The sequence below is a fragment of the Phasianus colchicus genome, chromosome 4, assembly GCF_987193195.1.
Source record: "Phasianus colchicus chromosome 4, bPhaCol1.hap1.1, whole genome shotgun sequence".
Lineage (NCBI taxonomy): Eukaryota > Metazoa > Chordata > Aves > Galliformes > Phasianidae > Phasianus > Phasianus colchicus.
In genome coordinates this window covers 72,022,467-72,046,537 of record NC_143439.1, presented here as the reverse complement: position 1 = coordinate 72,046,537, position 24,071 = coordinate 72,022,467, and the positions used below count along the sequence as shown (strand labels likewise).

At 61.8% G+C, this 24,071-nt stretch overlaps 1 protein-coding gene across 1 annotated transcript; it reads left to right on the top strand.

Annotated features, from left to right (window-relative positions):
* The first annotated feature begins 10,828 nt into the window (after positions 1–10,828).
* Positions 10,829–21,933, top strand: VAX2 (ventral anterior homeobox 2). The gene is made up of 4 exons (XM_090140117.1): positions 10,829–10,959; positions 11,798–12,016; positions 16,077–16,264; positions 21,466–21,933. Exons 2-4 carry the CDS (start codon positions 11,800–11,802, stop codon positions 21,931–21,933), a joined length of 873 nt encoding a protein of 290 aa, XP_089996243.1. The 5' UTR covers positions 10,829–10,959; positions 11,798–11,799.
* The last annotated feature ends 2,138 nt before the right edge of the window (positions 21,934–24,071 follow it).

Sequence of the window (24,071 nt, the reverse complement as noted above, 5' to 3'; positions counted from 1 at the left end):
GCACGTCGCTTTGGGAATTGGGGGGGGGGCTGCACGGCATACGGCCGCTGGGTGGGGAGGGTGGAGGGGGGGGCTGTGGGATCACATGGGGGGGGGCCGCACCCCCAAATCCCCGCCGCGGCTTCGCCCCGCCGCCGTCAGGTGTCAGCCTGCGGCCACCGGCAGCGTCCGTGCTGTGCGGGGGGGGCACTGAGCGGCACCACCTGACGGGGGTCGGATGGGGGGGGGGTCACACGGATGTGGGGGGGGGGCAGCAATGTTCACCCCCAGCCTCCTGCTGCGAGCCCCCCCAGCAGCAGCAGAACCTCCATCCCGCTGAGTGCTGACAGACGGGTCCGGGGGGGGGGCACTGGCAGCCCCTCCCCCAGGCTGGAAATCAGCTTTTTGAGGCATTTCCACACCAGACCCCCCCGTCCCCCCCCCAGTGCATATTTCCCCCCCCCCCCATCCATCCCTCCACATCTCACGAGGCTGAAGTTCATCGATTCTCATCCCCCCCCCCAAAAAAAAAGCCGGCTGCTCCAGCTGCCCCCACTCCCTTAATTGGGGGGGGGGGGCACAGATAATGAGCGCGTGCGGGCTCTGTGTGCGGGGGGGGGGATCTGACCAGTGTGCACAGGGCTGGGGGGGGCAAGGGGAAGGAACGACTGATGTGGGGCCATGGGGGGAAATGGGGGGGGGGGGGCGGAATGGGGCGGTGCCAACGGGAATGAATGGGGGGGGGGGAGAGGTGAATGGGGGTGATGCCAATGGGGTGCAGAAGGGGCACGGTGGGGGGTTTTGGGGGGTTTGGCGGGGGGGCGGTGCCGATGGGGATGAATGGGGCAGTGGGGGGGGGAATGGGGGGTATAGGGTGGTGCCAGCGGGGAACCGAGGGCACGGAGTGGGAACGGGGGCGGGATGGGGGGGTGTAAGGAGGGATTTGGGGGTATAGGGCAGTGCCAACTGAGGGCACAGAGGGTGGGGGTGCGGGGGGGTATGGGGTGGGGGGGGCAGTGCCAATGGGAATGAATGGGGCAGTGCCACGAGGGGCTGGGGGTGCGGGGGGGGGGATGGGGGGGTGGCTATGGGGAACTGAGGGCACGGAGCGGGCACGGGTGGGGGTTGTGGGGGGGGGGGCAGTGCCAATGAATGGGAATGAATGGGGCAGTGGGGGGGGGAATTGGGGTGGGGGCAGTGGGGTGCAGAAGGGGCAGAGTGGGCACGGGGGGGGGGGATGTGGGGGAATATGGACGGGGGCAGTGCCAATGGGAATGAATGGGGCTGGGGGGAGGGGTGCGGGGGGGGGGAATGGGGGGGGAACGGAGGGCACGGAGAGGGCACGGGTGGGGGGATATGGGGTGGGGGGGGGGGCGGTGCCGATGGGAATGAACGGGGCAGTGTGATGGGGGGGGAAACGGGGGTGAATGGGGGGGTGCCCATGGGGAACCGAGTGGGTGGGGGTTGTGGGGCATGGGGGGGCAGTGCCAATGGGAATGAATGGGGCTGAGGGTGTGTGGGGGGGAAATGGGGGGGTGCCTATGGGGAACCGAGGGCACGGAGCGGGCACGGGTGGGGGGTGGATGAGCGGGGTGGGGGGCAACGGGGCAACGCGGCCGATGGGAATGAATGGGGCGGCGCTGCTGGGGGGGCGGGGGGGGGGGGTTGGGGGGGGCGCTGAGCGGGTCTGCGTTCCGCTCCCCGCTTATCACAGCGCTGCCGGCAGCCGCTGACCTCCGCTCCAACCCGGCGCCCCCCCGCCCCGCCCGCACCCCGCGCCTTAAGCCAAATCCCGCCGTCACGTGGGAGCGGGGGGGGCGGGGGGGGATAAGGGCAGGTCAGGAGGTGAAGAGCGGGCCGAGGATTTGCCGGGGGGGCGGGGAGCGGGGGGGGGGGGCGCTTCTGGACAGGGAAAACGCGCTGTGATGCGTTCCGTAATTCCGCGGGGGGAGCGGAGCTGAGCCATGGGAGCGGGGGGGAATGGGTGGGTGGGCGGACAGACGGACGTAGGGATGGACGGACGGACATGGGGACGGATGGACGGATGGGGGGGAGGTGGGTGGATGGATGGATGGATGGATGGACGGATGGACGTAGGGATGGATGGGGGGAGTGGATGGAAGGACAGACGTAGGGATGGATGGGTGGGTGGGTGGATGGGGGGGTGGATGGATGGATGGATGGACGTAGGGGTGGACAGATGGACATAGGGATGGGTGGATGGATGGGGGGGTGGATGGACGGATGGACGGACAGATGGACATAGAGGTGGACGGATGGACATAGGGATGGGTGGATGGATGGATGGATGGACGGACAGACATAGGGAGGGATGGATGTGTAAATGTGTGGGAGGGGGGGTAGGGGGGGTTGGATGGACGGATGGACATAGGGATGGGTGGATGGATAAATGGATGGGGGGGTGGATGGGCATAGGAATGGACAGATGGACATAGGGATGGATGGATGGATGGACAGCCGTAGGGATGGATGGATGTGTAAATATGTGAGGGGGGGAGTGGGGGGGTTGGATGGACGGATGGACATAGGGAAGGGTGGACGGATGGACAGATGGATGGATGGATGGACAGCTGTAGGGATGAGTGGATGTGTAAATGTGTGGGGGGGGGTTGGATGGACGGATGGACATGGGGATGGCTGGATGGATAAATGGATGGGGGGGTGGAAGGATGCATGGGGGGGGTGGACGGATGGACGGATGGATGGATGGATGGACGGACGGACAGCCGTAGGGATGGACGGATGCATGAATGGGTGGGGGAGGGGTTGGGTGGACGGGTGGGGGGGGCGGGTTGGTCGGAATTCCCCGCCCCGTCCCCGCTGTCACCGCTCTCGCCCCGCTGCACCGCTGACGCTGATGAGGGTTGCGATGGTTGTCGCTGGCCTGCGGGGCGGGGGGGGCCGCAGGGGGGCCAGGAAATGACCCCGCGTGTGAGCAGAGGCGTGACGGCCCCGTGCAGCTGTGCCCCCCGCGCTGCCCTCTGCCCCGATCCCCGCCGGGGGGGCGGCTTTGAACTGCACAAAGCCGGCGGAGGAGCGCAGCTGCAGCCACGGGCGCGGTGCCGCCTTCCCATGGAGCCCCCCCCGCTCCTCCCCCCCATCCCGTCCCGCTCCTTCCTTCCTTCCTCGGAATGTCGGGGGGGGCAACGCGTGACCCCCAGCAATGCGAACCATTGGGGTTCTGTGGTTGTCTGCCCGGCGGAGGGGGGGTTATAAGGGCTTTTTTGGGACCCCCCCCCCCTTCCTCCCCTCCGCTCCCCATTGCGCCTCGTTAGGCGCAACCCCGCGTCTCCGATAATGAGGCGTTAATTTGATGCTCGTTAACCAGCGCTGCCCGCGCGGTGGGATCGGGGCGGAATTGTGCTTCGGGACCCCCACCCCCCCCAGCCCCGCTCTCAGCCTCACCCCACAGCTCGCCCCCCCCCCCGGAGAGGGGACCCCCCTGTGCCGCAGAGGGACGTGGGGCGGGGGGTCGGGGAGCTCATCCCGCACCGAACCCCCCCGCAGCCCGGCGCTGACACCTCGCACCCCCCGTCCCCATTGGGACCCCATTGTCCCCGTGTGCCCCCCCCCAAAAAAAACAAACAACGTCACCCACGGACATTTCCAAGGGAACACCCGGGGGGGGGGACACGACACCGCACCGCGCTGTGCGGGGCTGAGAGGGGAAACTGAGGCACGGGGGGGGGGGGGGGGGCAAACCGCAGCTCTGTGAGCGGTGCGGGGCCCACGGGGACGCGGCGGGGGGGGGCACAGAGGGACGCGCTGCAGCCCGGCGCTGTGCGGGGATGCGGGGGGGTTACGGGAACCGCAATGCGGGAGGGGGGACGGAGGGGGGGGGGCGGACCGGAGATGGGGAAATGCGGGGCGGTGCGGGGGGGGGGGGGCATTGCAGCCTTGGGAGCCCCGCAAATCGGGGCGCTGGGGGGGGGAGGAGCGGGGCCGGGTGGTGCGGGACTGAGAGCGGGGGGGGAGGGGGGGAAATACTGGGATTTGGGTGGGAGACGGGCGGGATTTCATGAGATTTCGTAGGATTTGATGAAATTTCGTGAGATTTCGTGAGATTTCTTGAGATTTCGTTTAATTTCGTTCAATTTCGTTCAATTTCGTTGTTGCGGGGAGAGGCACGGCGCATCCCGACCGCCTCTGGGACGCGCGGATCCAAGGGGGGGGGACGGGGGGGGTCCATTTCGACCCGACCCCCCCTCAGGGCCGCCCCGCTGCCCCTTCCCCAGGTGTGGGGGGGTTGGGGGGGGGCTGAGGGTCCTCTGAACCACATCGGACCTACGGGGGGTGCGGGGCTCCTCTGGGCCGGGCTGCCGGGGATGCGGCACCGGGTTTGGGGGGGGGGGGGCCGGGTTTCCGACCCCCGTTTGTCTGCTGTGTGTACGGGGGTGGGGGGGGGTGTCCGTTCGTTGCACACTCACCCCGCCCTCGTGGCCGTGTTTGCACGCTTTCACCCGTGGGCTCTGAGCACAAAGAGGGGAACGAAGGCGGCGTGGAAACGACCGGATAAAGGCGCGGGAGGAGAAATTAAGCAATAATTAAATAGTAATTAAGAAGTTTTTATTGCGGGGGTAACCGCACGTAGCGCTGCAGGGCCGCGCGCACCCCACACCCCGTGCGCGCTCCCGCCGTGCCGCTCCCCATTCACGCGCCTGCGGACGTTTCCCTCGCGCTCCCGCACGCTTTTCTCGCCCGTCTCCCGCACCGCCCGCGCGTTTCTTCTCCGCTCCCACGCGCGACCGCCGTGGCCGCAAACGGACGCACCGCATCCGTGCTTTTTTCCCCCGCATTTGCGCACCTTTTCCTCGCGAGGGCCCCGCGCGCTTCCCCCGTTTGCAGCCACATTTTCCCGTTTCCCTGCACATTTCCCTCCAACATCCCCACACGTTTCCCGGCCCCATAAATTCGACCCGTCCCCATGCAGACCCTACACGGCCCCCCATCTCTGGACACCCCCCGACCCCATACATCCCCCCAGTCCCTATACACCCCCTCGGTCCCTACATTCCCCCATCCTTTATACACTTCCCCACGTCCCCATACACCCCCCGTCCCTATACATTTCCCCATGTCCCTATAAGCCCCCCCTCCCCTAAACGTCTCCTCTGCCCCCATCCAACCCCCTCGCCCCTAAACATCCCCCCTGCCCCATACATCCCCCATCCCTTTATATCTTCCCGTCCCTACACCCCCCCCGTCCCCATACATTCCCCCATCCCTACACATTTCCCCACGACCCTAAATATCCCCCCCAGCCCATACAGTTCCCTCAGTACTTATGTATTCCCCCTCGCCCCTATACATCACCTCTGCCCCTATAAATCCCTCTGTTCCCATACATCCCCCGTCCCTACACATTTCCCCATGACCCTAAAAATACCCCCAGCCCCCATTCACCCCCCCTGGCCCTATACTCTCCCCCCGCCTCCTCCCTGCACGCAGTCATATCCACCTCATATCCACCCCATATCCGCCTCATATCCACCCCATATCCACCCCATATCCACCTCATATCCACCCCATATCCACCCCATATCCACCTCATATCCACCCCATATCCGCCTCATATCCACCCCATATCCACCCCATATCCACCTCATATCCACCCCATATCCACCCCATATCCACCTCATATCCACCCCATATCCGCCTCATATCCACCCCATATCCACCCCATATCCACCTCATATCCACCCCATATCCACCCCATATCCACCTCATATCCACCCCATATCCGCCTCATATCCACCCCATATCCACCCCATATCCACCTCATATCCGCCCCCATATCCACCCCATATCCATCCCATATCCATCCCATATCCACCCCATATCCACCTCATATCCACCCCCATATCCATCCCATATCCACCCCATATCCATCCCATATCCACCCCATATCCATCCCATATCCACCCCATATCCACCCCCATATCCACCCCATATCCATCCCATATCCACCCCATATCCACCCCCATATCCACCCCATATCCATCCCATATCCACCCCATATCCACCCCATATCCACCCCCATATCCACCCCATATCCGCCCCCATATCCACCCCATATCCACCCCATATCCACCCCCATATCCACCTCATATCCACCCCATATCCACCCCATATCCACCCCATATCTGCCCCATATCCACCCCATATCCACCCCATATCCACCCCATATCCACCCCATATCTGCCCCCATATCCATCCCATATCCATCCCATATCCACCCCATATCCACCTCATATCCACCCCCATATCCATCCCATATCCACCCCATATCCACCCCATATCCACCCCATATCCACCCCCATATCCACCCCATATCCATCCCATATCCACCCCATATCCACCCCATATCCACCCCCATATCCACCCCATATCCACCCCATATCCACCCCATATCCACCTCATATCCACCCCATATCCACCCCCATATCCACCTCATATCCACCCCATATCCACCCCATATCCGCCCCATATCTGCCCCATATCCACCCCATATCCACCCCATATCCACCCCATATCCACCCCATATCCGCCCCCATATCCACCCCATATCCACCCCATATCCACCCCAGTCGCGCTGTTCTCACGCCCTTTCCCTCCTATTTCTGCCCATTTCCCACCCGGCCCCAAATCCCTTCCCGCCGCCCCCATTTCGCCCCGTTCCCGCACACCGCACCCCCGTCCCCGTAACCCCGACATCCCGTCCCATTCCCGCACAGCCGCCCCTGTAACCCCATAACCCCATATCCCAACCCCGCTCACCTGGCCGGCGCCCGAACCGAGCCGAGCCGAGCCGAGCCGAGCCGAGCCGAGCCGAGCCGATCCAGGCCGTGCCGACGCGATCCAAGCCGAGCGGTGCCGAGCCGTGCAGCCCCGTTCCGAGCCGCGCTGTCCCCGTGCCGAACCGAACTGAACCGAGCCGAGCCGAGCCGAGAGGAGCCGAGCCGAGCCGAGCCGAGCCGTTCAGCACCGAGCCGAGCCGAGCCGAGCCGTTCAGCACCGAGCCGAGCCGAGCCGTGCTGCCCGTTCCCAGCCGCGCTGTCCCCATACCGAACCGAACCGGACCGAGCCGAGCCGGGCCGTGCAGCCCCGTTCCGAGCCGCGCTGTCCCTGTACCGAACCGAGCCGAGCTGGGTTGAACCAGGCTGAGCCGATCCAGGCCGAGCGGCGCCGAGCCGCGCTGCCCCGTTCCGAGCCGCGCTGCCCCGTGCCGAACCGAGCCGAGCCGAGCCGAGTTGGACCGAGCCGAGCCGGGCCGTGCCGCTCAGCGTCGAGCCGTGCCGAGGCGATCCAGGCCGAGCGGTGCCGAGCCGTGCTGCCCGTTCCCAGCCGCGCTGTCCCCGTGCCGAACCGAACTGAACCGAGCCGAGCCGAGCCGAGAGGAGCCGAGCCGAGCCGAGCCGAGCCGAGCCGGGCCGTGCGGCCCCGTTCCGAGCCGCGCTGTCCCGGTGCCGAGCCGCGCCGCCCCGCGCAGCCCCGCACTGCAGGCCCGGCCCCGCACCTGCAGCGTACCGGGACCGGTCCCAAATCCCGGGTTCGGCCCTGCGGAGCGGTGCGGGGCGGCGGCGGGTCGTGGCGGTCCGGGTTCGGTTCGGATCCGAAGCTCCGCTCCGCGCCTGCGGGTTTCTGCGCCGTTTCTGCGCCGTTTCTGCGCCGTTTCTGCGCCGTTCCGCCCCGCACCGCAGCGCCGGGACGCAAAACCCGCGGCCACGGAGCGGAGCTTCGGATCCGAACCGAACCGAACCGCTCCGAACCGCCGCTCCAATGCACCCCGATGGCTGCGGTGCGGCCCGGTGCGGTTCGTGTCCCGCAACACAACGGCGGAGCTCCTCCTCCTCTCTGCTTTTTGCCCCCATTCCCCCCCACCCATTTCCCCCCTTTTTCCCCTTTTTCCCCTTTTTCCCCTCTGCCCCCTTTTCCCCTCCTTCCCGCTCTCCTCTCCTTTTCCTTTCCCCTTTCCTCCCTTTCCCTTTTATTCCTTTCCCCTCCATTTTGTGTTCTTTCCCCTTTCCTTTCTCCTTTTCCCATCCTCTTTTATCTTCCTTTTCCCCTTTATTTCCTTCCCTTCATCTTTTCCTGTTTTCCCTTTTTATTTTCCGTTTTATTTCCCCCTTTTCCCCCTTTTCCTTTTAATCCCCCTTTATCCTTTTATTTCCCCTTCATTTCCCTCCCTCCCTCATTTCCATTTAAACGATTTTTCCCTTTATTTCCCCTTTCCGCCCCATTTTCCTTTCCCGTTTCCTTCCCCTTTCCCCCCGTTCCCATTTGCCCCCTTTATTTCCTTTCCTTTTCCTTTTTCCTCCTTCCCATTTTTTTCCCATTTTCCCCTTTTTATTTTTTCCTTCCCTTTATTTTATTTTCACCCCCCCTTTTTATTTCCTTTCCTTTCCCCTCCTTTTATCCTTTCCTGTTTTATTTTTCCTTTTCCTTTTTTTCCCTTTTTATTTTTTCCGTTTCCTTTTTTCCTTTTTTTCCCTTTTCCCCCCTTTTCCGTTTTTTTTTTTCCCTTTTTTCCCTTTTCCTTTTTCGTTCCCTTTCCTTTATTTCCCCCTTTATTTCCTTTCCTTTCATTTCCTCCTTTTCCGGCCCTTTTCCTTTATTTCCCTTTTTCCTTCCCCGTTTCCTTTTCCTTTCTTTCCTCCCATTTTCCTCCCCCTCTTTAAATCCTTTTCTGTTTCTCTTTCCTTTTTCCCCATTTTCCCCCTTTCCTTCCCCTTTTTATCCCCCCTTCATTTCCTTTTCCTTCCTTTTTTTAAATCCTTTTTCTTTTTTTCTCTATTCTCGTTTTTTCCTTTTTTCCTTTTTTTCCCCTTTTCTTTTTTCCCCTTTTCTCTTTTTCCCCCTTTCCCCCCTTTTATTTTTCCTTTTTTTTCCCTTTTATTTTTCCCTTTTTTCCCTTTTCTTTTTTCCCTCTTTCCTCTTTTTCCCCCCTTTTCTCTTTTTCCGCCTTTTTCCCCTTTTTATTTTTTCGCCTTTTCCCCTTTTCTCTTTTTCTCCTTTTCTCTTTTTCCCCCTTTTTCCCCTTTTATTTTTCCCCTTTTTCCCTTTTCTCTTTTTTCCCCCTCCTTTCACTCTTTTATTTTTTCCCTTTTTTCCCTTTTCTTTTTTTTTTCTCATTTCTTTTTTTTCCCTTTTCTTTTTTTTTCTCATTTCTTTTTTTCCCTTTTCTCTTTTCCCCCTTTTTCCCCCTTTTATTTTTTCCCTTTTTTCCCTTTTCTCTTTTCCCCCTTTCCCCCCCTTTTACTTTTCCCTTTTTTCCCCTTTTTCCCCTTTCCCTTTCCACCCCCCGTTTGTTTCCTTTCCTTTTAATTGTTTTCTTATTTTTTCCTTTTTCTCCCTTTTATTTCCCCCCGTTTCCCCCCCTTTTCTTTTACCCCCCCCCCCCCCATTTTCCCCTCCTTTTTCTCCTCCCCATCCTTTTCCCCTTTCATTTTCCCCATTATTTCCCCATTATTCCCCCCCCCCCCATCGCGGCTCAGCGGCGGCACCGGCGCTCATCGCTCCCTTCTCTCATTATTCCGTTAATTACCTCCGACGCTTTTTATTGAATTAACGGCCCGATGTGGGGCTGCGGGGCCGGAACCGAACCGGCGCTGATCCCCCGGGGCTCCGCCGGACCGACCCGCGTTTGGGAGGGGGGCGGGGGGGGGCAGCGCGTTGTACGGCGCGACCCTATTGAAGGGAATGGGAACTGGGGGAGGAGGACCCCAATAAGCGCCCCGCAGCCCCGCCGTGCGGGATGGGGGGGGTTGTGAGGTTTGGGGGGGGACGACAACGCGTTGTACAGCGCGATCCTATTGAAGGGAATGGGAAATGGGACTGGGGGGGGTGAGGACCCCATTAAGAGCCCCGCAACCCGGCTGTGCGGGATGGGGGGCTGTTAGGGTTGTGGGGGGGCACAGCGTAATACAGCTCGACCCTATTGAAGGGAACAGGAACTGGGGGGGGGGTGAGGACCCCAATAAGAGCCTCGCAGCCCCGCTGTGCGGGATGGGGGCGGGGTTGTTCGGGTTGGGGGGGGATACCGCGTAGTACAGCGCGATCCTATTGAAGGAAAACTGAATGGTGGGGGCGGGCGGGGGGGTGAGGACCTCAATAAGAGCCCCGCCGTGCGGGATGGGTGCGGGGGCTGCGAGGTTTGGGGGGGCAGCGCTTAATACAGCGCGATTGAAGGCAAAGGGAATGGGGGACGGGGGGGTGTCGTGAGGGGGGGGCACGACGACCCCTGAGCGCCCCGCAACTCGCAGTGCGGGATGGGTGCGGGGGCTGCGAGGTTTGGGGGGGGGGAGGGGTACGGCGTAATACAGCGCGATCCCATTGAAGGCAAAAGGGGGGACCCCGCTCGGCACCCCGCAGCCCCCGGCCGCGCCCCGCACCGCCCCCCCCCCCTTCCATCCTCCCCCCCCGCCCCCCAACCCGCAGGGGTTTCTTTGTTTACCAATCGCCGTCGCGGGAGGGGAAAGCAGGAAATTACGTCTGAGCGGCTCCGTCGGTTTAAAAGCGCTCCTTCCCTCCCCGCAGCGCCGGGGGGATGCGGGGCGCCGAGCTCCGCGGACGGCAACGCCGGGCCGGGGGGGGGGAGGAGGAGGAGGAGGAGGAGGAGGAGGAGGAGGAAGAAGAAGAAGAAGAAGAAGAAGAAGAAGAAGAAGAAGAAGAAGAAGAAGAAGACGAAAAAGAAGGAGAAGAAAAAGAAGGAGAAGGAGGAGGAGGAGGAGAAGGAGAAGGAGGAGAAGGAAAAGGAGGAGAAGAAGGAGGAGGAGGAGGAGAGGAGGAAGAAGAGGAGGAGCGGCTCCCGACCCCTCTGAACGTCCGCATCTCCCGGCCTCGAACCCCCCCGGGATCCGAACCCCCCCGGTGCCCCCCGAGGGTCGGGAATCGCCGCTCCATGGCCGAGCGGAGCCGAGCGGAGCAGCGGAGGAGCGGCTGAAGTTGGAGCGGAGCGAGGTGGGGGTCGGGGGGGGGGAGCGGGGGTCGGGTTGGGGAGGGGGGTAAAATTTCTCCCTCCCTCTTCGCTTCGTTTAACCTCGTCTTCAGCTCCGCTTTACCCCTTTTAACCCGTTTGCAGCTCCTTTTTTAAGCCGTTTGATCCCATTTCAGCCCGTTTTCAGCCCGTTTGAACCCATTTTTAGCTCCTTCCAGTCCGATTTCAGCCCGCTTTTCTCCCGCTTTTCCCCGCTTTTCCCCCGCTCAGCCCGTTTTCACTCACTTTCAGCTCCTTTCAGCCCCTTTTTACCCCCTTCAGCCCGATTTTAACCCATTTTTAGCCCCTTTTTACCCATTTCTGCCCTTTTCCAGCCCGTTTTCACCCCCTTTCAGCTCCTTTCGGCCCTTTTAACCCATTTTAACCCGGCTTTCCTCATTTCCCCCCCTTTCAGCCCGATTTCATCCCCTTTCCCCCTTCCAGCCCGTTTTCACTCACTTTCGCCTCCCCCCAACCGCTTTTTTACCCCGTTTCAACCCGGCTTTTTCCATTTCCAGCCCGATTTTACCCCATTCCAACTCATTCCCCCCCCGCCCCGTTCCCGCTCCCATCCTCGCTCCCGTTCGCCTCCATTCGGGTTCATTTATGGGGCTGCGGCTCCCGGCTTGGATTTGGGGGGGGGGGGCGGCTGGAAAACACGGAGCGGGGGGGTGCGGTGCTCCCGACCCGGGCTGTGCGGGGGGTCGGGGGGGTCGGGGGAGGGGCGGGGGTCCGCAGAGGGGGGGGGGCCGCTCTCCCTCCCCATCGCTGCCTCCCGTCCGCGTTTCTCCCGTTCCTTCACCCCGATCGCGGCGCCCGCAGGGATGAGCGATGGAGGAACCGAAGCCGGAGCCGCAGGCGGGAGGGCTCGGAAAAAAACGACGAACCGCCACGAACAGCACGGAGAATTGCGGGAAAACTGCGGGGACGTCCCGGGGACTTCGGCATTCAGCCCCGGAACCTCCGAGAGCTGCGCTCCGGGCAGCGTCAGCCCGGCCGCCCCGGGGGAGGGGGATTTCTGCCGCCGCATCCTGGTGCGAGGTACGGCCCGCATCCCCCCGCCACAACCCCGCACCGCATCCCCCTCCACCCCGCCCCCCATCCCCGCACCCCTCACCCCCCCGTCCCGCACGCCTCCATCCCCGCACGGAGCGGTTCTGCTTTTGAACCGTTGGCGCACGAGAAAAGCGTCACGGAGCGGCGGCGGGCGAAGGGCTGTTTATTATTAGGCTTTTTTCCCCCTTCTTTTTCTTTTTCTTTCCGTTCCCTCCCCACCCCCATCCCACCCCCCCCCGGCCGTTCCCCCTGGTTTTTTTTCCTTTATTCATTCCGGTTTTTACCTTTTCCTCCCCGCTCTCCCGTCCCCGTGCGCCGTTTCCATCCCCTCTCTCACTGCTTCCATTCGGCCTCGAAACGAACCCCCGAACTTCGGCCCCGCCGGCTCGGAGCGCCGCTTCCCCCCCCCCCCCTGCAGCCCCCCCCCGGCTCCTCTGCGGGGTCGCGGTGCGGGTCGGGTCGCTGACGGACCCGGCGGTGCCGGAGCTCCGCGTTGCGCTGCGCGGGGCCGAGGTCGGCCGCTCGCCATCAGCCGGGCACGGAGCCGCACGGAACCGCTCGATTCGAGCGGCTCGGTTCTGCTCGGCTCGGTTCGTCCGGCTCGGCTGGGCTCGACTCGGCTCGGTCCGAGCAGCCCGGCTCGACTCGGCTCGGCTCGGCTCGGTTCGAGCAGCTCGGCTCGGCTCCGGCACAGCTGGGCTCGTCTCGGTTCGAGCATCTTTGCTGGGCTCGGCCCGGTTCGAGCATCTTTGCTGGGATCGGCTCTGCTCGGCTGGGCTCGGCTCGGTTCGAGCATCTTTGCTGGGCTCGGCCCGGTTCGGCTCGGCTCGGCTCGATTCGAGCAGCTCTGCTGGGCTCGACTCGGCTCGGCCCAGCTCGGCTCTGTTCGGGTCCACTCGGCACCGGGCAGCTCGGCCCGGATTCCCGCAGGACCCCCGGAGATGCGCCCAGCCCCGCAGCCCCCCCCGCATATCGCGACAGCCCGCGATCCCCGACAGCTCTGCGGGCGCTGCGGGCACTCGGCGTGGCGTTGCGGGGCGGTGCGGGACGCGCTGCTGTCGGCTCCGTTCCCGGCCCGGGGTCCCGCAGCCGCTCCGGTTGCCCCCCGCCCCGCGCCCACCGCCGGGTGCCGAAGCGCAGCGCCGCAGCTCCATCTTAATGCGGCCGTCGCGGAGAGGACAAAATGGTGGCGGGGAGAATGGGCGCAAATGGGGCGGAATTGGGGACGGGGGGCACAGCCGGGACCCCCCCACAGCCCCCCCCAAAAATCCCGTTTTTTGGGGGGGCTCCGTTCCGCTTTGGGGCCGCCCCGTTTCCCGTCCCGCAAAGTGGCGGCGATGATTTTTCCCCCCGACATTTTCATTTCTCCTTATTTCTCAGCACCCCCCCAACCCCCCCCCCCAAATCCCCCCCCCCCACGGGGCTCCCCCTCCCTCAGCCCCCCCCGCCCCCTTCCCGTCCATTGGCCCGTATGGGGCCGCTCCGTCCCCCCCCACCCCATCCCCACATCCCATATCCACACGGAGCTGTATGTGGATGCTGTGCCCCCCCCCCCATAGAACACACCGCTGTGCTGAGCTGAGCCGTCCTCAGCTGACGGCCCCCCCCCCCCCATATCTGTGGGTTCCCCTGTGAACCCCCTACAACCTGCCCAGCAACATCTGGGATTTGGGATCACCGACGCGATTCCACCCTAAATCCGATCCATGGGGTCGGGCCCCCCCCACTCCCACATTCCCCCCCATCCCGGTGGATCTCGGCCCTACATCTCACGGCTGTGCTGCCATTGGTGCAGCCCGACAGCAGAATGGGTCGGGGGGGGGGCACAGCGCAGTGCGGGGCATTTTGGGGACCCTCATAGGGTGGTTCTGCCCCCCACCCCACAGCGCCGTGGGGCTGGGGCTCTGCAGCCCTACGTGACAATGCACAATGCATAATCACGCAGTGCTGGGGTGGGGGGGGTGGGGGGGGGCACGCTGGCAGCTGTGGGGTGACTGTGGGGCTCTGTTGGCCGTTCCCCCCCCTCCATCCCCATCACGGTGCGGACGTGAGCTGCGTGTTGCCCGCAGTGAGCTGCGCTCCCTGGGTGGCTCTGCCCCATATCCTATGGGGGGGGACGAGGGGGGGTTGGATCTGAGGCTCCTCACCCCCCCCCAAGTCCTATTCCTACCGCTGACCCCCATCTGCTCCCATTCGCTGCAGCCGGTGGGGGGGAAACGGCATTGGGTTGGGGACCCCCCAGAGCTGTGCCTGCTGTCCCCGCGCTGCCCCCATGTTGTCCCCACACCGTCCCTATTGCCACCCCCCCGTCTGCCCCCCCGCCCCACATGCTCTGTAATCCCACTGCGTCTGAGTCAGCCGGAAAAACACAGCTCAGCTCCAGCACGGGGTCATCGAGGGGGGACCGTGGGGTCACCGAGGGGGGTCAGCGGTGTGGGGTCATCGGGGCAGGGACAGCGACATGGGGACGCTGGGGTGGGGTGTTGAGTGGGGTCGTTGAGTGGGATGTTGAGTTGGGTCAGTGGGACGTTGGTATGGGGTCGTTGAGTGGGGTCATTGAGTGGGGACAGTGGGACGTTGGTATGGGGTCGTTGAGTGGGATCCGTGAGTGGGGTCGTTGAGTGGGGACAGTGGATGTGAGGGTGTTGGTGTGGAGTCGTTTAGTGGGGTCACTGAGTGGGGTCGTTGAGTGGGGCCATTGAGTAGGGACAGTGGATGTGAGGATGTTGGTGTGGGGTCATCGGGGCAGGGACAGCGACGTGGGGACACTGAGGTGGGGCATTGAGTGGGGTCATTGAATGGGAACAGTGGATGTGAGGGTGTTGGTGTGGGGTCACTGAGTGGTTGTTGAATGGGGACATTAAATGGGGACAGCAGTGTGGGGTCATTGGGTGTGGGGTTGTTTAGTGGGGCCGTTGGGTGGAGATGTTGAGTTGGGTCATTGGTGTGGGGTCATTGGTGTGGGGTTGTTGGTGTGGGGTCATTGGTGTGGGGTCGTTGGTGTGGGGTCATTGATGTGGGGTCGTTGAATAGGAATGTTGAGTTGGGTCATTTGTGTGGGGTCATCGTGTTGGGTTATTGATGTGGGGCCATTGGGTGTGGGATGTTGAGTTGGGTCATTGGTGTGGGGTCACTGAATGGGGTTGTTGGTGTGGGGTCATTGGTGTGGGGTCGTTGAGTAGGAATGTTGAGTTGGGTCATTGGTGTGGGGTCACTGAATGGGGTTGTTGGTGTGGGGTCATTGTTGTGGGGTCGTTGAGTAGGAATGTTGAGTTGGGTCATTGGTGTGGGATCATTGGTGTGGGGTCATTGGTGTGGGGTCATTGGTGTGGGGTCATTGATGTGGGGTCGTTGGTGTGGGGTCATTGAGTAGGAATGTTGAGTTGGGTCATTGGTGTGGGGTCACTGATGTGGGGTCATTGATGTGGGGTTGTTGAGTAGGAATGTTGAGTTGGGTCATTGGTGTGGGGTCATTGAGTGGGGTCATTGAGTGGGGTCGTTGGTGTGGGGTCATTGAGTAGGAACGTTGAGTCGGGTCACTGGTGTGGGATCATTGATGTGGGGTCATTGGTGTGGGGTCATTGATGTGGGGTCATTGGTGTGGGGTCATTGGTGTGGGGTCATTGGTGTGGGGTCACTGATGTGGGGTCATTGATGCGGGGTCATTGAGTGGGGTTGTTGGTGTGGGGTCATTGGTGTGGGGTTGTTGAGTAGGAACGCTGAGTTGGGTCACTGGTGCGGGGTTATTGGTGTTGGGTCATTGATGTGGGGTCATTCTGTTGGGTCATTGATGTGGGGCCACTGGTGTGGGCACAGTGCTGTTTCCTTTTGGGAAACACAACCCAACCCCAAACCCCCCAAGGCCCCCAGACCCCCGGCCCAGCCCTGCCATGCTTATGGGGGCTGCGGGTGGTCCGGTCTGCTCCCCCCCAGTGCCGCGCCGGTTCCGACCCGACGCTTCCGTCAGCCAACGTGGGGCGGGAGGGGACGTGGCGCAGCCCCACAACCAGCCCCACAGCCCGCCCTCCCCCTCGTCCGCCCCCAGATGCCAAAGGGACGATCAGGGAGATCGTGCTCCCCAAAGGCCTGGACCTGGACCGGCCCAAGCGGACGCGCACGTCCTTCACGGCGGAGCAGCTCTACCGCCTGGAGCTGCAGTTCCAGCGCTGCCATTACGTGGTGGGCCGCGAGCGCAGCGAGCTGGCAAGGCAGCTCAACCTCTCCGAGACGCAGGTGAGGGGGAGACCCCACCGCGGGACCCACAACCGGACCCCCATGTGGGGCTGGGGGCCGCCGAGCCCCCGGGTGGGAGGTGGGCGCCTCTCGGGGCCGCCTGGAGATGGGGGGTGGTGCAGGGCGGCGGCACGGGGTTGTGGGGCCAACGTGGGGGGTGGGGGTGGGTTGGGTTGGGGGTGGGATTTGGGTCGGGGTCCAGGAGAGCTGTGGGTGCTGCTATGGACGAGTTGACTTCACCCCATGGCTTGGGAGCCAACGCCGTGGTCGGGATTTGGCTGGGATGGGGCTGATGTTAAGGATGGGTCTGTCTTGGCTTTGGAGCCAATGTGGGGGGTGGGACTGGGCTGGGCTGGGATTTGGGTTGGGGTCTGCTGTGCTGCTGTGGGTGGGGGAGCCTCACCCTGTGGCTTTTGGGTGGGCAGTGGGATTTGGTTGGGACCCAGGAGAGGTGTGCGTGGGGGTGGCCCTCGCCCTGCGCCTTCGTAGTCAGCGCGGTGTTTGGGATTCAGCTGGGAGATGGGATTTGGGTTGGGGTCCAGGAGAGGGGTGCGGTGCTGTGAGGGGTCACCCTCACCCTAAGCTTTGGAGCCCACATCTGTGGGGACACGTCTGTGCCATCCCACCCCATCCATAGGGACACCCCTGTGCCACCCATGGGGACACCTCTGTACCACCCCCACCCCATCCATGGGGACACATCTATGCCGTCCATGGGGACATCTCTGTGCCATCCCACCCCATCTATAGGGACACCTCTGTGCCATCCCACCCCATCCATGGGGACACCTCTGTGCCACCCCCATCCCATCCATAGGGACACATCTGTGCCACCCCCACCCCATCCATGGGGTCACCCTGTGCCATCCATGGGGTCACCCTGTGCCACCCCCACCCCATCCATGGGGTCACCCTGTGCCATCCATGGGGTCACCCTGTGCCACCCCCCCCACAGCACACCCTCCTGCCTGCAAAATGTCCCCTTTTGGTGCTTTCCCCCACCCCGCACACCAGGTCCCACTTTTGGGAGCCCCAGATGCGGGCGGGACGGCGGTGCCCAGCGCCGTGCTTTTCTCCTTAATCCCTCCCAATGTCCGTTGGCGTTAAGGCAGCTTAATTAGCCGGCGGAATCCTTTAATTAACTGCAAAAGCAGCAGCTTGGAAACGCATCGCCTCCAGCGGGGCGGGCGGTGTGTGCCATTATGGTGTCATTCGGTGTCGTTCGGTGCCATCAGGTGCCATCAGGTGCCATTACGGAGTCATTCAGTGTCATTCGGTGCCATCAGGTGCCATCAGGTGTCATTCGGTGTCACCACGGGGCCAGGGTGCAGCAGGTTTTGGGGTCGGCTGAGCGGAAGGAGCCGGGCGGTAACTGCCCCAAATCCCCGGCGGAGGGGAGGGCGGCACCCAGGGAGGGGGCTTTGCTCTCGGGTCAGGAGTTGAGTGGAGGCTCAGGTCTGGGTGCCCGTAGCCTTCGGGGCCCTGCCCTCACCGGCGGTACAGCGTCCCCAGGGCTGCAGGAGCTCGGGGGGTCCGGCCATCCATCCCTCCATCCATCCGTCCATCTGTCCATCCGTCTGTCCATCCATCCATTCCTATGTCCATCCACCCATCCATCCATCAGTCCATCCATCCATTTGTATGTCCATCATCCATCCGTCCGTCCGTCCATTCATACATCCATCCACCTGTCCATCCATCTGTCCATCTGTCCGTCCATCCATTCCTATGTCCATCCATCCGTCTGTCCATCTGTCCATCCATCCATCCATCCGTCTGTCCATCCATCCGTCCATATGTCCATCTGTCCATCCATCTGTCCATATGTCTGTCCATCTGTCCATCCATCCATCACCTGACCATCCATCCATCCTTCCATCTGTCCATCTCTCCATCCCTCCCTCCATCCATCTGTCCATCCATCCATCCATCCATCCATCCATCCATCCATCCATCTCTATGCCATCATCCATCCATCCAGTCGTCCATCCGACCATCCGTCCATTTGTCTATCCATCCATCTGTCCATCTGTCCATCCATCCATTCCTATGTTCATCCATCCATCCATCCATCCATCCATCCATCCATCCGTCCATCTGTCCATCTGTCCATCCATCCATTTCTATGTCCATCATCCATCCATCCATCTCTATGTCTGTTCAGTCACTCACTCATCCATCCTATGTCCATCCATCCATCCATCCCTATGTCCATCTGTCCATCCATCCCTCCATCTCTCCATCCATCCCCCCCCATGTCCGTCCATCCGTCATCCCTCCCTCCCCCCCCACCCCATATCCATCCACCCCCCCAATCATCCCATCTCATCCCAGAGCCCCGCCGACCCCCGGTGTCACCCCACATCCCCAGCTCTGGGACTTTCACAGCTCTGCTGATGGGTGACGGCTGCACAGCGTTTTATTGGGGTCGGTGTCCAACCCCATTCTTTTGGGATCTCTGTCCCAACCCCATTCTATTGGGATCTCTGTCCCAACCCCACTCTATTGGGGTCTGTGTCCCAACAGCATCTATTGGGGTCTGTGTCCAACCCTGTTGCACTGGGGTCCCTGCACCATTGATTCCATTGCTGTGGGCTCAGTGGTGAGGAGGAGGAGGGGGAGGAAGAGCAGCGGGAGGAGGGGAGGATGGGAGGAGGAAGATGAAGGAGGGGGATGGAAGAGGAGGAGGAAAATGGGAGGAGAGTGAAAGGATGAGAGGAGGAAGATGGAAGGAGGAGGATGAGGAGGGAAGGAGGGGGGTGAGGATGGAAGAGGAGGAGGAGGATGGGAGGAGAAGGATGAAGGCAGGAGGAGGAGGGGGGATGGGAGGATGGGGTCAGGGCAATGCGGGGGGGTGCTGTGGGGTCAGAGCAATGCACAGAGCTGCTATGGGGAGGGGGGAGCATGAAGAAGGGGGGGTCACCACGCTGCTGTGTGTGTGCGAGTGTGTGTGTGCAACGAGTGTGTGTGCAACGTGTGTGTGTGCAACATGTGTGTGTGCAACGTGTGTGTGTGCAACGAGTGTGTGTGCAGTGAGTATCCCTACAGTGTCCCCATGTCCGTGTGTCCCGCTGTCCCCACGTCCAGCTTTGCACAGCGCTTTGCATTGCATGGAGCTTTGCAGCGCTGAGTGCTTTGCAATGCGTGGAGCTTGGCAATGCACGGCTCTTTGCAACACAGAGATCTTTGCAACGCACAGAGCTTTGCAACACGTGAAGCTTTGCAATGCACGAATCTCTGCAATGCACAGAGCTATGCAACAAACAGAGCTTTGCAATGCATGCAGCTTTGCAATGCATGAAGCTTTGCAACACACGGAGCTTTGCAATGCATGGAGCTTTGCAACACACGGAGCTTTGCAATGCATGAAGCTTTGCAACACACGGAGCTTTGCAATGCATGAAGCTTTGCAACACACGGAGCTTTGCAATGCATGAAGCTTTGCAACACACGGAGCTTTGCAATGCATGGAGCTTTGCAACGCAGGGATCTTTGCAACACATGAAGCTCTGCAATGCATGGTACTTTGCAGTGCATGCAGCTTTGCAAAGCAAGGAGCTTTGCAATGCACAAAGCTTTGCAGTGCATGCAGCTCTGCAATGAATGCAGCTTTGCCATGCACAGAGCTTTGCAATGCACAGATCTTTGCAACACATGGAGCTTTGCAATGAACGGAGCTTTGCAATGCGTGCAGCTTTGCAATGCACGCAGCTTTGCAACGCATGAAGCTTTGCAACACAGAGCTCTGCAATGCATGGTGCTTAGCAAAGTTGAGTGCTTTGCAATGCACAGAGCTTTGCAATGCATGCAGCTCTGCAATGCACAGAGCTTTGCAATGCATGCAGCTCTGCGATGCACAGAGCTTTGCAATGCACAGAGCTTTGCAATGCACAGAGCTTTGCAGTGCACGGCGCTTTGCAGCACACAGGTCTTTGCAAAGCAGCGTTGCAGTGCGGGGGGGTCTGTCTGCACCCAGCAGTGCTTTTTTTTGGGGGGGGGCCACAACCCCAACCCGTCCCATTGGAGCTGGGGGGGAAGGAGACCCCCCTCCCCCCCCCCACGGTGTCCTGGGGGCAGAGATGTGCTGGGGGGGTTTGGGGGTGGGGGGAAATGGGGCTGCCTGCCCCCCCCTCTAATGCTGCATCTCCCACCCGTGTCCCCCCCCCCCCCTTTGTGCCCCCCCCCCCCCTTTCTCTTTCTCCTTCTGCCTCTCCAGCACTGCTGCTCTGATAGGGGGGGGTCCTTTATATGGGGGTACGTGGGGGGTCTCTGTCACTGGGATAAATGGGGGGGGGGTCCTTTATATGGGGATATATGGGGTTGGGGGGGGTCCCTCTACATTGGGGTATATGGGGTGGGGGGGGGGATTTCTCTACATGAGGGTATATGGGGGGGGGTCCCACTATATGGGGGCATATGGGGGGGTCTCTGTACATTGGGATAAATGGGGGAGTCCCTTTATATGGGGATATATGGGTTGGGGGGGGGTCCCTCTACATTGGGGTATATAGGGTGGGGGGGGGATTTCTCTACATGGGGGTATAAGGGGGGGGTCTCTGTAGACGGGGATAAATGGGGGGGTCCCTTATATGGGGGTATATGGGGTGGGGGTCCCTCTACTTTGGGGTATATGGGGGGGGTCCCTCTATATGGAGGTACATGAGGGGGGCTCCCTCTATATGGGAGCACATGGGGTGGGAGGGGTCTCTGTACATGGGGGTATGGGGAGGGCCCTTTATATGGGGGTACATGGGGGGGTCTCTGTACACTGGGATAAATGGGGGGGTCCTTTATACGGGGATATATGGGGTGGGGGGGGTCCCTCTACATTGGGGTATATGGGGGGATCCCTTTATATGGAGGTACATGGGGGGGTCTCTATACACAGGGATAAATGGGGGTATATGGGGGTACATGGGGGGGGCTCCCCTTATATGGGAGCATATAGGGCGGGGGGGTCTCCGTACACTGGGATAAATGGGGGGGTCCGTTACATGTGGATACATGGGGTTGGGGGGTCCCTTTACATTACGATATGGGGCGGGGGGGGCGATGCCCCGCAGACCCCCCCCCAAACCAACCTCTGCGCCCCCCGGCGCTGCGCTCCGCCCCCCGCCTCCTCTCTCACTTCTCTCCCGCTTCTCTCTTTCTATCCTCCCCTCTTCCCCCCCCGCCCCCCCGCCCCCCCCGCCCCCAATCAGGTCAAGGTTTGGTTCCAGAACCGCCGCACGAAGCAGAAAAAGGACCAGCACCGCCCCCCCCCGCCCCGCCCCGCCGCCTCCGAATCCTCGGCCACGCGCAGCATCCTCCGCCTGCTGGAGCGCGGCCGCCTCCTGCCCCCCCCCGCCCTCCTCCTCGCCCCCCCCCCCGCCCCCCCCCCGCCTTCTGCTCTGCTCACCTCCGCTCCTCCGCCCCCCCCCCCTCGGACGCCGTCGCTTTTCGATCTGCGGCCGCCCCCCCCCTCCGCGACGCCGCCGTCTCCCCCGCGCCCCCCCCCCCAACCTGCGCTCCTTTCGGTGGCGGCGGGGGGGGCGAGGGGGGGGCGGCCGGAATCGTCGGGCGGTGCGGGGGGGGGGGGAGGGGGGGGCGGCTCCGCTTTTCAGCCTTACGGGCGGCAGGACGGGAGGGACGGCGCTACGCACGGCCCCACGGACCCCCCCCCGCACTGACCCCCCCGCATCGACCCCCCCCCGCATCGACCCCCGCATCGACCCCGAGCACTGACCCCCCCCCAAATGTCGCCCCGGCACCGCGGACGCCGTCGCCGCCCCCCCCCCCCCCCCGGGACATCGAGGGGTCAATCGGCACCCAGCCCCCCCCCCCCCCCCGTGGGATCCGTGCTGGGGGCTGCGGCCGCCCTACGGCTGTCATATTATGGGATGTCGTCACCTTATGGCGCGTCAGTCCCCGGCTGTCACCCTATGGGGTGTCGTCGCCCTATGGGGTGTCACGCTATGGGGGGTCGCACTATGGGGGGTCACCGTCCAGTTGTCACCTTATAGGACCCCTGAGTGTCACCCTATGGGGTGTCACCCTATGGGGCGTCGCCACCTTACGGGTTGTCACCCCATGGGATGTCACCTAACGGGGTGTCACCTTATGGGATGCCACCCTGAGTGTCTCCCTATGGGGTGTCACCACCTTATGGGACATCACCCTCCAGTTGTCACTTTATGGGACCCCTGAGTGTCACCTAATGGGGTGCCACACTATGGGGTGTCACCTTATGGAGTGTCACCCTATGGGATGTCCCCCTGAGTGTCTCCCTATGGGGTGTCACCACCTTATGGGACGTCACCCTCCAGTTGTCACTTTATGGGACTCCAGAGCATCACCTAATAGGGTGTCACCCCATGGGGTGTCACCTTATGGGGTGTCACCCTCCAGTTGTCACCTTATGGGACCCCTGAGTGTCACCCTATGGGGTGTCACCTTATGGGGTGTCACATCATGGGATGCCACCTTATGGGATGTCACCCTGAGTGTCTCCCTATGGGGTGCCACAATATGGGGTGTGACCTTCCAGTTGTCACCTTATGGGGTGTCGTCACCCTATGGGATGTCACCCTCCAGTTGTCACTTTATGGGACCCCAGAGCATCACCTAATGGGGTGTCACCCCATGGGATGTCTTCTTATGGGGTGTCACCTAATGGAGTGTCCCCACGTTCTGGGGTGTCACCCTTTGGGTTGTCACCCTCCAGGTGTCACCTTATGGGACCCCTGAGTGTCACCCTATGGCGTGTCACATTATGGGGTGTCATCTTATGGGGTGTTACCCTATGGGGTGTCACATCATGGGGTGTCACCTTATGGGATGTCACCCTCCAGTTGTCACCTTATGGGACCCCAGAGCATCACCTAATGGGTTGTCACCCCATGGGATGTCACCCTATGGGGTGCCACACTACGGGGTGTCACATTATGGGGTGTCACCCTCCAGTTGTCACCTTATGGGACCCCTGACTGTCACCCTATGGGATGTCACCTTATGGGGTGTCATCTTATGGGATGCCACCCTGAGTGTCTCCCTATGGGGTGTCACCCTCCAGTTGTCACCTTATGGGGTGTCGTCATCACCCTATGGGACGTCACCCTCCAGTTGTCACTTTATGAGACCCCAGAGCATCACCTAACGGGTTGTCACCTTATGGGGTGTCACCTTATGGGGTGTCACCTTATGGGGTGTCACCCTCCAGTTGTCACTTTATGGGACCCCAGATCATCACCCCCTGGGTCATCACCCTATAGGATGTCACCCTGAGTCGTCACCCTATGGGATGTCACACTATGGGATGTCACCTTATGTTATCACCTTGTGGGTCGTCACCCTCTGGTTGTCACCCTCTGTGATGTCACCCTGAGTGTCACCTTATGGGATGTCACCCCATGGGTCGTCACCCCCTGCACGTCACCCTCTGTGCTGCCACCTTCTGGGTTGTCACCTGGGTTGTCACCCACTAAGTGTCACCCTCCGGTTGTCACCCCCTGGATCCTCACCCTCTGGTTGTCACCCTCTGAGTGTCACCTTATGGGATCTCACCCTATGGGATGTCACCTTATAGAGTGTCATCCTCCAGTTGTCACCCTATAGGATGTCACTCTCTGGGATGTCACCCCCTGGATCGTCACCCTCTGAGTGTCACCCTATGGGATGTCACCCCCTGGATTGTCACCATATGGGATGTCACCCTCCAGTTGTCACCCCGGGTCGTCACCCTAAGGGATGTCACCCCCTGGATTGTCGCCCCCTAAGTGTCACCCTCTGGTTGTCACCCTCTGAGTGTCACCTTTTGGGACGTCACCCT